The following is a 14,458-nucleotide window of genomic DNA, read 5'->3' on the forward strand; positions in this document are numbered from 1 at the left end:
AAAATATATACAATGAGTTTTCATGTCAATTTAGTCCTCACATATCACTTACCTTGTGAAAATAGGGTAGTTTCAAATGCCTCCTGGTTGGATTTAAATTCATTATCTTCTGTGTAACTATAGAGCTCTGTAGGAGAGAAAAAGCATCTGATCACAGTCTAATCTTGAAATTAGCTAACCCAGTCCGATTAAAATTAAAGATGATATTGAATAGACGAAGTTCTAGCCTGATTTCTAGTCTCTACATTTTTAGTTCACGCATCTTACATAAATGTAACTCGTTTCGACTCTACTCTACCTGAGAAAATCGAATCGAACGTAATCTATTAACTGTTCGTAGTAAAGCAATCACATGAATCAACAAAATATTTAATTTTTGACGACCTTGATGGCACAACTCTCATAGAGCATATTTTTGATGTTGTTGGTAATAATAGAGTATCTCTGTGAAGTAAGTCAGTTCTTCGATAGAGAAAACAACGACAAAAACAATACATTGTCATTGGGAAAACAGATTTGTTTCACAATAGTATGGGGCTGTGCGGAAATTTTACCAAATATTGCCTAAGAGCTGTTTAAACTCATAACCACGATCGTGCGCGAGTATATTACAACTCACCGGCGATTTCGGCTGATTTTCTGTCAGCATCGTCGTAGGTAAATTCAACATCGGGCGTGGAATCTAGCTGGCCCTATCGTGAAATGAAAACATTTTAGAGAAGGAAACACAACTTGGATATCTATCTGCTTCTCATTTACCTCTGATTCTCGTCTCTGGCGTCGCAAAAGATCTCTCAGTTTAGGAATTCCTCTCTGTTTACGATCAATACTACCCTCCATCTTGGAAATCAATCATTGTGCTGAGGAACCACGGCTTTACATATTAAGGCCCAATCCCCACCGTCAAATTTTCGCAGAATAAGCAACTTGAGATGTGTGACATGGCAGGCACACCAGGACAAATGAAAGCAGTTGAGCGTCTCATCGACCTCCCTGGAAACGGTGAAAATTGAGCTTTGCTGAAAGACAACCCCTTCTGAAGAAGAACATAACATTTCTATTTCAAAATGTTAACTGCAGCTTATAAATACCTGACATTCAGAATACATCTATATATATGACATAAATGAAAGAACCAGTGAAGAATAAAACGCATAAACATATGAAAGGATGAAAAACTGAAAAAAAGAACAAATGAACGGGTGAATGAATAAATGGATAAAGGAATGAAAAAGTGAACAAGTGAAGGAATAAACGGACGAAATAATGAACGAGTGAGCAAATAAATAAAAGCGATAACTTTCTAAAGAAATTGTAGTCGATAAGGAGTATTACAAGACGATTTAGTTTTATCAACTAAGTTGATAATGTCAATTGTCCACCGTAGAGAGTTTCTAAAGCTGGAGTTTCGAGCGTTAACCCTCCATCAGGGCGAATGAAAAAATGAATGGGCAGATATCCTATTTTATTCAAAACTGGATCAGGATGGATAATGCAATTCGAGAGTTTTCACTGGCCTAGACGTCATGGGCTATGAGCTATTATGCTATGCGCGCGCATGAAGGCGATTTAAACGGGAAGTGTTTTTGTACATTGTAACATTCCGTTTGTCCTTACAAATAACGTTTGGGAGATTTACCGTATATTTTGGGGCGTTTTTCATTAAACAATTACTCCACTCGCGCTTGTTGGATATGAGATGATTATCGCTAACTCGGAATTTCGGGCCTCGTTCGCCCAACGCGCGTTCGGGGAATGTTCTTGTCGCAACCTGGAGCTGTGTGAAAAGAGAAATGGTTGGCGGGTGTGACCGCTTGTCACAAGGACTCTCTAAAAATCATCTGAGTCGTAAAGTTGTAGTTTATTAGTTAAAATTGGAAACTTAAATTCCGGTATCAACAGTTTGCATGACGTATGTTGCTTTTGGGACTAATATCTGATGCCCCCCTGAGACTACAACCCTCATATGCATTGACGTGGCCCTCTGACGAGGGTAGCGGGAAGTCTTTGTGATATTATTGCTTCCACCACGTTTTGAGTTATTTCTAAACCTAGTCTGACTAAGGTAGAGAACATTTTGATTAATTATCGAAGGACCAAAGCCGTTGAAGAAATGACATCGACCAAACAGAAAAAAACGAAAATATAACAAGAGGCTTATCAGATCTCGAAGTAAAAGCAAGCGAACTAGTTGAAGCGCTGAAAAATGCAAGTGACTTACATGTGATGGATTTAAGTTCTGCATCTGATTGGCTGATGCGATGGCGCGAGTTATTTTAGACCAATTAGAAAGAGTGGAGTGTCCCAACCACAAGTTAAAGGTCACGGAATTTAAATTACTCTGTACACACAAAGGAATCATTGGATTGTATTACCAAAATAGAAACACACCAAAGAGTTAAGATTAGTTTATAGAGGCAGACGGAGTAGAGTGACATAAATTGTAAACAACGAACCTAAAATGCTTTTAGTTCAAATTTTTAGGTCGCCAAAACCGAGATTTACTAATATTTTTTATTACGTGACCCTCACACAGCTACAAAAAAAAACAACACGGAAAATTTAGCCTACTGCCTGACAATTGCGTCTTAAACGTAATCATGCGTAATGTTAAAACAATGGATATAAGATCCATTATCCTTTAACTTCAGGTCAAACATTCCTTGCACGATGATATTTTGGTTGTTTTTATATCTAAATTTTGCGAGGGTCAATGCTACAGACATTTTGAAAAGCTTACATTTCAGTGAGTCAAGTTGTCAAAATGTTTCTCTGTACTGTGTATTCATTTATTTGCTCGTCTGTTTGTTTACATTATAACGTGGCTCTCAAACAGAAACCGTTTAATTAAAATTGCGCTTTGTCATTTTTGCTTTTCGCATAATATTAATTGTCATAGTTGACTCACAAACTAATGCGACCCAAACAATAACAATATTTCAAAAAAGCCGTGTGATCTTCGAGTCGAAAATAGCTTATCTTTTGATATTTTATTTACTAGAGTGTAACCTGTTCCATGGGCAAAGTTGGTAAAACGAAGCGTTATGGCAAACGGCTCGATAGTAGTAAATGAGGGAAAGACTAGGGAAGAAGCTGGGCCTAATCGCATCGTGCCTTCCCTTGCTTTTTTCAATTTCGCCATTCAATATCTCGCTCCGTTTTACAAACTTAATCCTTCGAACACGCTACTAAAATCATGATTTATTGTCATTTTTGTTTCACTGATAACGGTAGCTTAAATGTGTTTTCTCTCAACAAAAGTTCTTATGTCTTCCGCTAAGTTACTCTCCTGGGTGATAAGAGCTGATAAAAATAGGGGTACTCGTTCTAAAACACTTGTCGCTTTTGTCTCTCACTTTTACTGATAAGATGTCATCAGAGATGATATTGCTCTTTGTTTTTCTCATAACATATCAGTTTTAATCGGCAGCGGATAATTATAACTGAATATGCTTACGTGCAAACTTTTCTGATCTTTAGAAAATGAATGGGACTTAAACAATGAGATGTTGCTTGATGAATTGCATCCTACGTAAAACTGAATGTCATTGCCATTTCAAGGGAAATAATTAATCAGTGTAAATTAAGTAATAATTTCACCGAACTGCCTTCTTTAGGAGCTCGTTAAATAGTTTAGAGGTGGAGAAAACCTTGACATTCATCCCTAATAAGATTGAAAGATTTCGGCGGTTTCGGTACTGATCGACTCGAACTGGCTTATCCGTGGCTTTTGTGTGTTCTTCTCTTGTTCGGCTAACCATAAAACCAAACATTTTGTATTTCAGTTTGTTTTTAATAGGTTTTATTTGCGTCAGTATACATTTGGCTTCCCCTGCACAGATGTCATATCACTGCGATATCAGCTATAGGAATATTGTTATTTGTTTATCTATGATAAACAACGGCTCAACAATTTCGTTCAGCCGTCATTTATGCGGCGAAATTTTTTATGCCGTTACAGGGTCTCTCGAGTTCTTTAGTAATCTATGAAGCAAAATCCTGTTGAGAGCATCAACATGATGGATAAAACGTAATTTTCTTATTCAGAATCCATACAAAAATAGTTTTTTTTACTGAAATAGTTCTACGCAAAATGACAGTTTATTATGAATTGTTTGAATGAGGCTATTAGTTGTGCTGTTTATAATAGTGATATTGGTGAAATGGTTTTGGGTTAAATTACGTAACACTGACCGTAAAAGGATTCCTTGCACTCATTGATATTGTTAGAAAGCGTGTTGGTCGAAGATTTCGGAAATCGTTTAAGGTGCTATAAGGCTTGCTTAATTTAGCCTGAAACAAACTTGCTGAATCAAACAGGAAAAGTTGTCAAGTGAGAGAATTTTGGCAAAGAGTTTAAGAATTAAGCACAAATAAACATTGAAAATACTAATGTATTTAAAATTCTTTCTCATGACCCCTTGCTTTCAGAATGAATTGACGAATTGTTCAGTTATCTTTTGTGTCAAGGACCCCGCAGTTAACCAGACTACAATAATAAATATTCGTGAATTACAAAAATGAGGTCATCAGATGGAAGAAAAAGATAGCTTCGCTTTCAAATCACTGACACTGGGCAAAATCATTTGGCATACACTAAAAATGACAGAGAAAAACGGTGTAGAGAGTCTCGGATGGCGTGCTTGATTTGGAAAGATTCCCGTGTCATTGAGAAGGAGGTCACGTTTTTGAGAGTTCCGGGCCTGTGGGCAAGCAAATTGTTGCACGGTACTCCTTTATTCCACAAATAAAATAGAGAAGTTTAGAAGATTAAATAAGTAAAGTGAGTCAAATTCTTGTATCTGTTATACTGGTGAAGAGTTAAGAAAATTTGACGTTTCAAACCAGGAAAAAATAACAAATTTTCAATACACCTGTGAGCTGGCAGTAACCAAGTGTGACGATCATGTCCATAAATGGTTATAATGACCTTATTTGGTTGATTAGTCGATAGTTATAAACTTCGTACTCCTTCTCCTTCGCCAGTAGTGAATGCAGTGACATTCCTGAGGAACCCACCGACTAAGTTTGGATAAAGTGATCTCTCTCAGTTTACGAGGCTTGTTCTGCAATCCGTTTGAGGTTTTTCTACGATGGAGCTTGCTAAGAAGTGTCCATTTTTGGCTCGTGTTCCCTCATCTTTCGTTCGCAAGGCGAGAGGCCCAGTGCTCGTTTCTTACGCCGAGCGTTGCCCCGTGATGTCGGAGGTTTTGAACAAAACCGACGAAATTCCCGATAAGAACGAAGGTAAACCTACATTATTTGTGTTGTTGTACTTTTTTTTAATTTGATTTAACGTTTAAACAATGATGCCGAGCGATCGAAGTTATTTTCAAGCTCATGTAGTATTGTCAAGTTGCATAACATGTCAGCTGAATTAAAACTTCCTTTCATCACAGGAGCTAAGACCCACGGAGCCGCAACATCAGCTAAAGGTTTGTATTCAATCTCAACTTTTCTGGCATTAAGTCTTTCAAACGAGAAGGAAAATTTCTTTGTCGACCTTAACTATTGGGAGACCTTCTCATCTCTTCGTGTTGTGTTTGTGTGATTTGTGCGTGGTAAGCTGAAGTCGCAATTTTATTGTACAATTCACTTGGTATACGACATCAGTAAGATCCCACGTTATTTGTTTTTAATTTAAGCTTCTGTAATGAGTAGGAATGCCATTGAAAACCTGTGTATTTCCAATATTTGGGCTTTTTTGTGATTTGAAGTGTCTCTGGCAATTTGAAACATTTCCAATCCGGCTTCTGTACGGTTCTGTTTGTCTGCGTGTCATCGTCCCATGACAAGGCGGAAAATTAATCTTCCTTGACGGCAACAACATTTGCATTTACGCATTTTTCTTTTGTTTGGCATATTCTGTGGGACATGGTTGATTAGAGACATTCTTGTCGGCGAATGCTTTCCAAATCACTTTTTCCGTTTTCCGAGTTTGTTGTTCGTCACGCAGTCGATCTTGTTTTTCTATATTTCAATCGGTTACTAGATTTCGCCACCTCGTTTTCTAAAAGTGTCGCGGAAAGATATAAACATTGACAAAAATTGCTGACTCACTTACAACGGAACTTAGATTAAAACCTGATTACAAAGGAGGTCATTAACAATTTCGGCTTTAAAAAATGAATATTTGGAAAGGATGTATCGATATTGTTCAGTTAACTCGACATCGACTCCGTTCAAAACAGCGTAGCAACAAATGATCTAAAAATATTTGTATCACGCATCATTTTTAAGAGTGATTGAAATTTATTCTCGCAATTCTTGAAATTTGGTCTTGAAGTGAATTTAAAAAAAAAAACTATTAGCAAGTTGAGCTGTTAATAAACTTCAGGAAACGGATGTACATCAAGAGATGATATTGGACGGTTGCCTTGACAATGACTCTGCAGCTCTTAATTACCTATTTGGGAATGAGGTGAACTCTAAATGTAATCGCTAGCAATCCTCTGCTCAAAAATGGATATTTCAAAGATATAAACAAGTTTCCAAGACAAATGAACATGATAATGTGTCACAAAGTGACACAAAGTAATTTTTCAAAATTGCAAATGCATTTGTTGATATGTCAAAGGTTACATAGCCTAAATTATTGGGATAGGCCCAGGATATTGGACTTTGCAGTATGAAACACTGGTAACATGTGAATGTCCTACATGTGGAAGTAGTATGATTGCTTGTAGATTTGCATTTGGGTCAGTCTCCTTGCTCCCCATATAACTTACTAGCAAGTGTTACCATGGCTGAATATTTAAAATTTTATTTAATTTACATGTACCTTCTAATAACTTAGACTTACGTGTTTCAAAAATAAAGGTAATATCTTCAAACCCACGCCAGTTTTAAAGAAGAATGTATTTGCATAATAAGTAAATAAACTTTCAAAATATCACGTTCTCTGTTAGATGTGATCTTCTTGGCAACCCTTAGACAGCAAGCAGCTTTACTGGGAGATCCTTTTTCAACTTAACTTTGTTAACATTTGCATTTGAGTGAGATATTTTTTAGAAGGTAGATGGGCCATTATCTCATAATTAAACATAAAAAAAAGAAAAAAGTCCTGGGTTGAAACCACAGCAAAGCTACAAAGTAGGAGCACAAAAGCGCAAATCTTAAGAATGTTCTGACATGCCAGGAGTTCAAGAATGTTTCTGATATTTTTTACTTTTTTTTCATATCTTTTTGCCTGGGAACCAAGAGATGTTTACTAAGAATGCTAAACTTAAAAGTAAAGGGCTAACCTCATCTGTTTTCCTTCTTTTGAATTGTATTTTCAGCTGGTAAATGTCCAGTTATGCACAATGCCACTGAGGTAAACAATAATGAACTTGTTACCTGCGCCTGTGATTATCAAGAAGGAACTGGGAAGAAGGATACAACCTTGGAGTCAGGTATTGAAAACAAAAACTTGTGTAGTTGCTTGAGCAATTTGTGATTGCTGTTGTATAAGGTTTTTTTTTTACGTATAAGAAAAAACGTTATCATTTACTGGACTTGTAGCTTTAAAGGCTTGAGTTTTTTTAATTTCTTGTGCCTCTAGGATTTTTATTAACCCTTGAACTTCTAAGATCTAACTATTAATTCTCCCCTCCAGCTGTTCCACATTTCCTTGTAAATTAGCAATGAGAATTTAGAGCAAGATAACAACATCTAAGTGATAAGTTTGAGTATCCATCAGATACTATATGGATTTTATAGGTCTGGAAAAAGTTACATGTGAATCCCTTCTGGGAATCAAAGAGTTAAGGGCCAGCTATCATTAGGCTGCTGCTACATACAAGTTGTCTTTCCACAATCTGATGATGCTTTATTTGGAAGAATTTATGGACTCTTTCATGGTCTTAGTCTGTGTGAACAGTTTTCACCTAAAAAAGCAAATTTTCTCCACCATATCAGAAATACATGATTTCTAGCAATTAAAAACTCTTCACTACAAAATTTAAAAGCATATCTTAAATTAACCTGTGCCATCAGTTGAAAATTTTGTCCAATATAGTTCTGTTTTAACTGAAAATAAGAAGCCAGCAGTGAATAAAAGAAAGTAAAGAATAAAAAGCCAGCAGTCATGTTAAAACAGACTTGTAACAGATAATTATCTTTTCTTTCAGCTGGAAAGTGTCCTTTCTCAAGTGGCAAGTTAGTTGTGGATGCTGTGCAAAAAATTCACCCTACCCCTGCAATGAAGGTGGGAAATGTTTTTGCCCAGGCCACTGGAGTGCGTCAACTGGTCACCATGCCCCTCGCTGTTCAAGGTAATTTGTAAACATGTCTGGAGAGTATCTACAGTCAAAGTTTCTTTTTCAAAGGTTAACCCTTTAAATCCTATGAGTGACTAAGACAGAATTTCTCCTTACAATATCAATACAGTATCAACTAGATTAGTGATGAGAATAAAGAAAAATATCAATTTGGGGATAATAAGTTGATCCAATACAAATTCTCTGAACTAACGTTATAAAAATTGTATGGTTGACAGTAAGGAGAATTACGAATTTGATCTGGGAGTTAAAGGGTAAATTGAATATTGTTGCAATCTTGTACCTCCTCTGTATACTTACCTACTGGTTTGTGTTTTTAATTTTTCAGGTCCTGCACCCAGCATTGAGGCCTTTCAGTCTCACTTTGATTATGACCGATTCTTTTTGGATGAGATTGAGAAGAAAAAGATGGACAACACCTACCGTATTTTCAAGAGGGTGAACCGCCTGGCTGAGACTTTTCCACATGCCAAGGATTACAGTGATTCTTTGGCTGGAAAAGATGTGTCAGTTTGGTGCAGTAATGATTATCTGGGGATGAGCCGACACCCAGAAGTGCTGAAGACTGCAAGGTAAGGGAAGTGAGATGCTGTATTGAGGGTGAAATGCTAGTGCCTTCCATTTATTAAGAAGGCATTGCAACAAACAGGCTGTTACAAACATGTCACCTCTGTTTGAGCCAAGTTCAACTTTTACAATAGGGGAACTTTTTTGTTTTTCCAGGGAGACTATTGACAAGCATGGAGTTGGTGCTGGAGGTACTAGAAACATCTCTGGCACAAGCAGTTATCATGAAACCTTGGAGAAGAAACTGGCAGAAATACATAAGAAGGAAGCAGCACTGCTCTTTACTTCTTGTTATGTAGCCAATGACACTACTCTGTTCACTCTGGCTCGTCAATTACCAGGTGAAGACATGTCCCAAGTTTAATAGTGGAAAAGATTTAAAAGTAGTGTGATTCTCACTAGTTTATAACTGATTGGGCTGTGTGCTGCAATCACCATTTTTGTTTGCTCTTAACTCAGTTTTTTCACATTTAACAAATATTTTTTTAATACAAATGTTTCAATATTTGCAAAATGAGTACTGGTATGTTACCAGTACTTTTCAACCTGCCACCCTTTCATACTGGGACTGTTTTGGGGGACTATTGTTTTAAAAGTAGGCAGACTTACCTGGTTAGGAAAAAAATTGTCAAATTCAAAATTTATCATTCCAATAAGTTATTAGACTGTTATTGTAGTGTTGATTTCTTCCCAAGTTTCTTCAAGTTGTGGTGAAGAGCGTGTTACCCACAAAATATGCAGATTTACAAAGAAATGTTCATTCTTTTTCCCCTCGACATAAACTTACTACTGTGATACCATTGTTGTGGAAACATTTTTAATAGTGTTGGACTACTATTCCTGTTGCAGGCTGCCTGATTTTTTCTGATTCTGGTAACCATGCCTCCATGATCCAGGGCATTCGCAACAGTGGAGCAAAGAAGTTTATCTTCCGTCATAATGATGTAGAGCATCTGGAGCAGCTTCTGGAGCAAGCAGACCCTGAGGTGCCAAAGATTGTGGCATTTGAGACTGTGCATTCCATGACGGGGGACGTATGTCCATTAGAAGAGCTGTGTGATGTAGCACACAAGTATGGGGCTCTGACCTTTGTGGATGAGGTAAGTAGACTGGGATTGATGTCGAACCTTTCAATCTGACAGCTTACTAGGAGTGCTTCTTTAAACTGCCTTTTGTTGATCCTGTCATATTTTTGTAACCTGTCAGTTTGACAGTCTATGGAGATTGTGAGGGAGATTGTTTTATCAACCCTTGCCGATACGTCAGCTTATAAGTAGTATACGATTATTTCTGGTCTGCAGTTTTGATTGAGAAGTATGTCAGTCTCCAAACCAACATTGTTGGCACATTAAGTTATAGCTAGTAACAGCCCTAATGACACGGTCAAAATCATATTAGAGAGTCAAATAGTATTGCAGCCTGTAAAGGAGTGTTTAATTTAAGGATGATTAGAACTGTTGTTTTTATATTTGTGTATATTTTTCTTACACCTTAATTAGTGGGACATACCTTGCATGGTGTGTCAGCACTTTTGGTTTTCTCCTTCTCCACAAGTCTTCGTTATTGTAGTGATAAATTTAATTTAATTTATTGTCTATTTGTAATGTAGTGGAGTGAATCTGTAATAAATAACAGTAACCTGTTCAGGACCGCAACGTGGCCATTAATTCTAGCGTCCATCTCTAAACCATTGCGTTGCTTATAAAGATTATTGTAGTACTGATGAATTGTTTTCAATCAACAGGTTCATGCAGTGGGTATGTACGGTGACAACGGTGCAGGCATTGGCGACCGAGACAACATCATGCACAAGATGGACATTATCACTGGTACCCTTGGCAAGGCCTTTGGATCCATTGGAGGGTACATTGCTGCATCAGCTGCCCTTGTTGACAACGTGCGCAGCTATGGCTCCGGTTTTATCTTCACCACCTCCCTTCCTCCTGTCACTGTGAACTCTGCTATTACATCTGTCAGTATTCTGGCCAGTGATGAAGGACGTAGTTTGCGTGAAAAGCATCAGAATGCTGTGCGCACCTTGCGAAACAAGTTGGTGAAAGCTGGTCTTCCTGTGGTGTATGCTCCGAGTCAGATTATACCGGTGCATGTAAGTGTCTGTAATTCATGTTTTGTCGAGAAAAACCGAATTTTAAAGGGACAGTTATTTGAATGAAATCTAACTAAGTATAGGCTTCAGACAATTTACGGACCATTATCTTTTTTTTACAAGTGAGTGTTAATCCTTGTGTCGCAATGGCAACAACATTTTAGACTTTTTGAAAATGTTCCTATAAATCAACTTTGTAACGAATGCATTTGACTAAATTGGATAAGCCATAAAACGCGGCGAGGATTAAATTTATATTTGGTTCATCCGCAGGTTGGTGATGCAGCCAAGTGCACAGCCATCTCCAACGAAATGCTGACCAAATATGGCATGTATGTCCAGTCTATCAACTACCCAACAGTTGAACGCGGCAAGGAGAGGTTGCGTATCGCTCCCACTCCTGAACACAACGAAGCCATGATGGACAAGTTCACCGAAGCTCTGGTCAAGGCCTGGAAGGACAACGGAATGCGTTTTCTGACCCCCCATTGCACCACTGCATGCGACTGTCAGGAGCGCTGCATCACCTACAAAGAGCTGGATTGCAACAAGTATGCTTCCCAGGTTGGCGCCTAGAATGCCGGCCAATATTGCTCTCCGAATCGACTTTTCCAGTGGGCGTGTTAAGCTCTCAAAGTGGAACTATATTTAAGAATTGTTAAATGTAATTTTCTGGAGAAATCTGAAATAATCATACAGTGAAATCATCACGTTCTTGTGTCTGTGTGTTGGTTGTTTACTTTGTTCCATCTTGGTTGAGTTTCCTTTTTGTTTATGTCCCCGTGTTTTCACTGATTTTCTGGTAAGACTTAAAACTTGTGTTTCTTTGTGCTCAGTGTTTTCAATTCTGAACCAAATCTTTGGAGTTCTATTGGTTTCGAGTCATGACACCTTTATCTACTCAGAGATGCTGCCCTTATGCCTTTTGAAACCAATAATGTCTGTTGTGTCTTATGTGAGCCTTTTACAGGCTCACATATGTGAGCCTTTTTTATTGGTTTCGAGTCATGACACCTTTATCTACTCAGAGATGCTGCCCTTATGCCTTTTGAAACCAATAATGTCTGTTGTGTCTTATGTGAGCCTTTTTCTGTTGGTGACTGCCTTTATGCCGGTACAGAGAGTGCCACTGTCTTGCTTTGACGCAAGGTATCCCGAGATACTACCAGTTGTCGCCTTTGAAACCAATACTGACCAATGTAGGATCTACTTGACTTGTTATTTTCAAGGAACTGTGACTGCCCTTATGCCAAGACTGTGTTAAAACAGTGAGTTTTCTTGCTGTTATGGACTGCAATGCTGGTTGCTGAAAACATCCTGTTCGGAGGCCGTCAGTGCATCTTGCGCTCTGAAGAGATGATTGCGCTTATGCCAAAGCACTTGACAATGAACCACAAAGCTGGTTCTACATATGAAGAAAGAGCCCTTATGCCAATTGGTCAACGACGCTCAAGAACTTTAGACTGTGGCCAACTTGTGCGAAACGTGGTCCTTAACGTGCCAACTAAAGGGAATTGAAAAGTTTAGTTTAGTAACACTGTTATTAGATTAGATAATGGGGTGACTGCCTTTTATGCCAAAGCCGTTTCGGCTACGTAGAGAGTGGACAAATAATTTAATGACACTGCTGTGACCCTACAGCTACGAAATGGAACTCTGAGGTATAGATAAATCGATTCGCGGGGAGTAAGTTATGTAAAATTGGAAGAGTTTTTCAGGACAACGAGCGAACGATGTTGGTTTTCGGATTTCCATTTAGTATCTGTAATGACCCTTTTCATTCTTGAAGCGGTTCATAGAGCGCAGAAGTCGAAGGAGATAAATCTGAAAAGACAATTCTAGCGGACTGGCGATTTGAAAACAAAGATATCGGGACATGACAGTGGGACGCCTTGCCTGTGTTCCCTTATTCCTTTCTTTACGTATTTTTTTACTTTGTAAACTTTATTAATAGCACAGCTACGAAATGGAACCTCCGGGTTTAGTTGAATCGATTCGCAGGGAGAAAGTAGAGTAAAAAAGGGGGAAGTTTTTCAGGAATAACGTGCGAACGATGAAGGGTTACGGTTTCCACTTAGTACCTGTGTTGCCTCTTGCCAATTTACAATTAGCTTAAGAAGATTTACACGTCTAGGGAGCTACATTCGGAGTAGCAATTTAGCGGATTTGTCGTTAGTGAGAAAAAAGAAACCGGATATGTCCTTGGTTAAAAATCGGTGTTGGGTTTTTGTAGATAGTGGTAAGTTTTAGTCTTCTTTTGAGTGAAACTCGAGATTCAAACTTACCAATTAAAATGTATTGCTTACATAACCAAAAGTGTTCTTGACGCATTACTTTCTAGTTCTGAACAACGTCGCACTTTTGATAGCTTACTCGTCATGACTAAAAAGCTCCGCAAGTCCTTTACCATCTCTCTTCCCAGCTATAGGTTGCACTCCCGCTCGACACATTTGTGGCCTCAGGAAGAAGCATGTGGCTACTGATAAAGGGCAATTTTTAAAGCATCGAAAGGAACTAGGGGTTTTATAGTGACGCTAGAAGGTAGTGTTGCCCAAGATTTGTATTCGCATGCAAACGGTAAACCTGCCACACCCCACATATCCTACACACCCGCCGCCTGTTAAGCTCATTTTCTGTGTAGGGCGCCAGACCACCTTTCGGGAGGTCGAGGGTTAAAGCCGTAGTCCGGGTTAACACTCAGGGTCTTAAAATAACTAAGGAGAATGTACTGCCTCAGCTATGACATCTGCAGATGGTTGAACATTCTTGTCTCCTCAGATAAGGTCGAAAAACCGAAGGCCCTGTCCCGTGCATGTCCTCTGCGCTGCATAGCAGGGGACGTCGAACAACCCACACACTTCTCGGTGATGAGGTCTGACCTTATTTCCAAAAATCATAAATTGGGGGCACCTGCAAAATTCCCTTTCAAAAAGTTGTAAACTGCTCAATGCAGTCCGACTAAAGTCCCCTGAAGAGCGCATTAGAGCATATCTATATGGAGAATGTGCTAAATAAATTCATCATTATCATTATACGTACTATGTTCCACAAGAGAAAGATGATTCAAGAAAATGGTGACTAATTGACATTCAACCAATGAGTAAATGGTAACAAATGATGAAAATAACGATAGTAATAATACTAATGCTAATAACAATAGTAATGGTGCCGAAAACTTAAAGGGGCTTGCCCAAGAACCTCATTGTTCCTCTATACTCAGCTAAGCTACATTAATGACTAAACTGTGCTTTTCATTTTGCCTTTTAATTATAAATTATCTCCTTATTTCATTGCAATTCCATTCTGTTTCATACAACAAGGAATTCCATGCTAAAGGATATTCTTCCATTCCATCATTCTATCATTTCATCGAATAGCGTCACCCTGTTAAACTTCGCTTCGCGAATTCACCGGCTCTTTAGAGTATTATTCGCTGATTGAAATGGTAAAACGCTCTCTCTCAAAATTGGCCACAAGTGTCCAAAATCGAAAATCGGCCACTAGGGTCCAAAATCCATTATCG

The 14,458-nt window shown here is 38.3% G+C and overlaps 2 protein-coding genes across 2 annotated transcripts in view; one reads left to right on the forward strand and one right to left on the reverse strand.

Moving 5' to 3' along the window:
• Positions 1–852, reverse strand: part of LOC131787292 (striatin-interacting protein 1 homolog) — a 23,017-nt gene extending 22,165 nt beyond the window's left edge. The window contains exons 1-3 of the mRNA XM_066174374.1: positions 760–852; positions 620–692; positions 53–127 (exon numbers count right to left, since the gene is read on the reverse strand). Of these exons, the coding sequence (XP_066030471.1) occupies positions 53–127; positions 620–692; positions 760–840 (229 nt within the window). The 5' untranslated portion in view covers positions 841–852. The remainder of the gene's footprint in view (positions 1–52; positions 128–619; positions 693–759) is intronic.
• A 4,124-nt stretch (positions 853–4,976) lies between these two features.
• Positions 4,977–13,251, forward strand: LOC131787296 (5-aminolevulinate synthase). Its single transcript, XM_059104399.2, has 9 exons — positions 4,977–5,247; positions 5,400–5,435; positions 7,281–7,394; positions 8,112–8,255; positions 8,590–8,833; positions 8,985–9,169; positions 9,678–9,928; positions 10,573–10,935; positions 11,209–13,251. The coding sequence occupies exons 1-9, from the start codon at positions 5,094–5,096 to the stop codon at positions 11,509–11,511; spliced, it is 1,794 nt and encodes a 597-aa protein (XP_058960382.1). The 5' UTR covers positions 4,977–5,093; the 3' UTR covers positions 11,512–13,251.
• The last annotated feature ends 1,207 nt before the right edge of the window (positions 13,252–14,458 follow it).

Source organism: Pocillopora verrucosa, chromosome 11 (assembly GCF_036669915.1).
Source record: "Pocillopora verrucosa isolate sample1 chromosome 11, ASM3666991v2, whole genome shotgun sequence".
Lineage (NCBI taxonomy): Eukaryota > Metazoa > Cnidaria > Anthozoa > Scleractinia > Pocilloporidae > Pocillopora > Pocillopora verrucosa.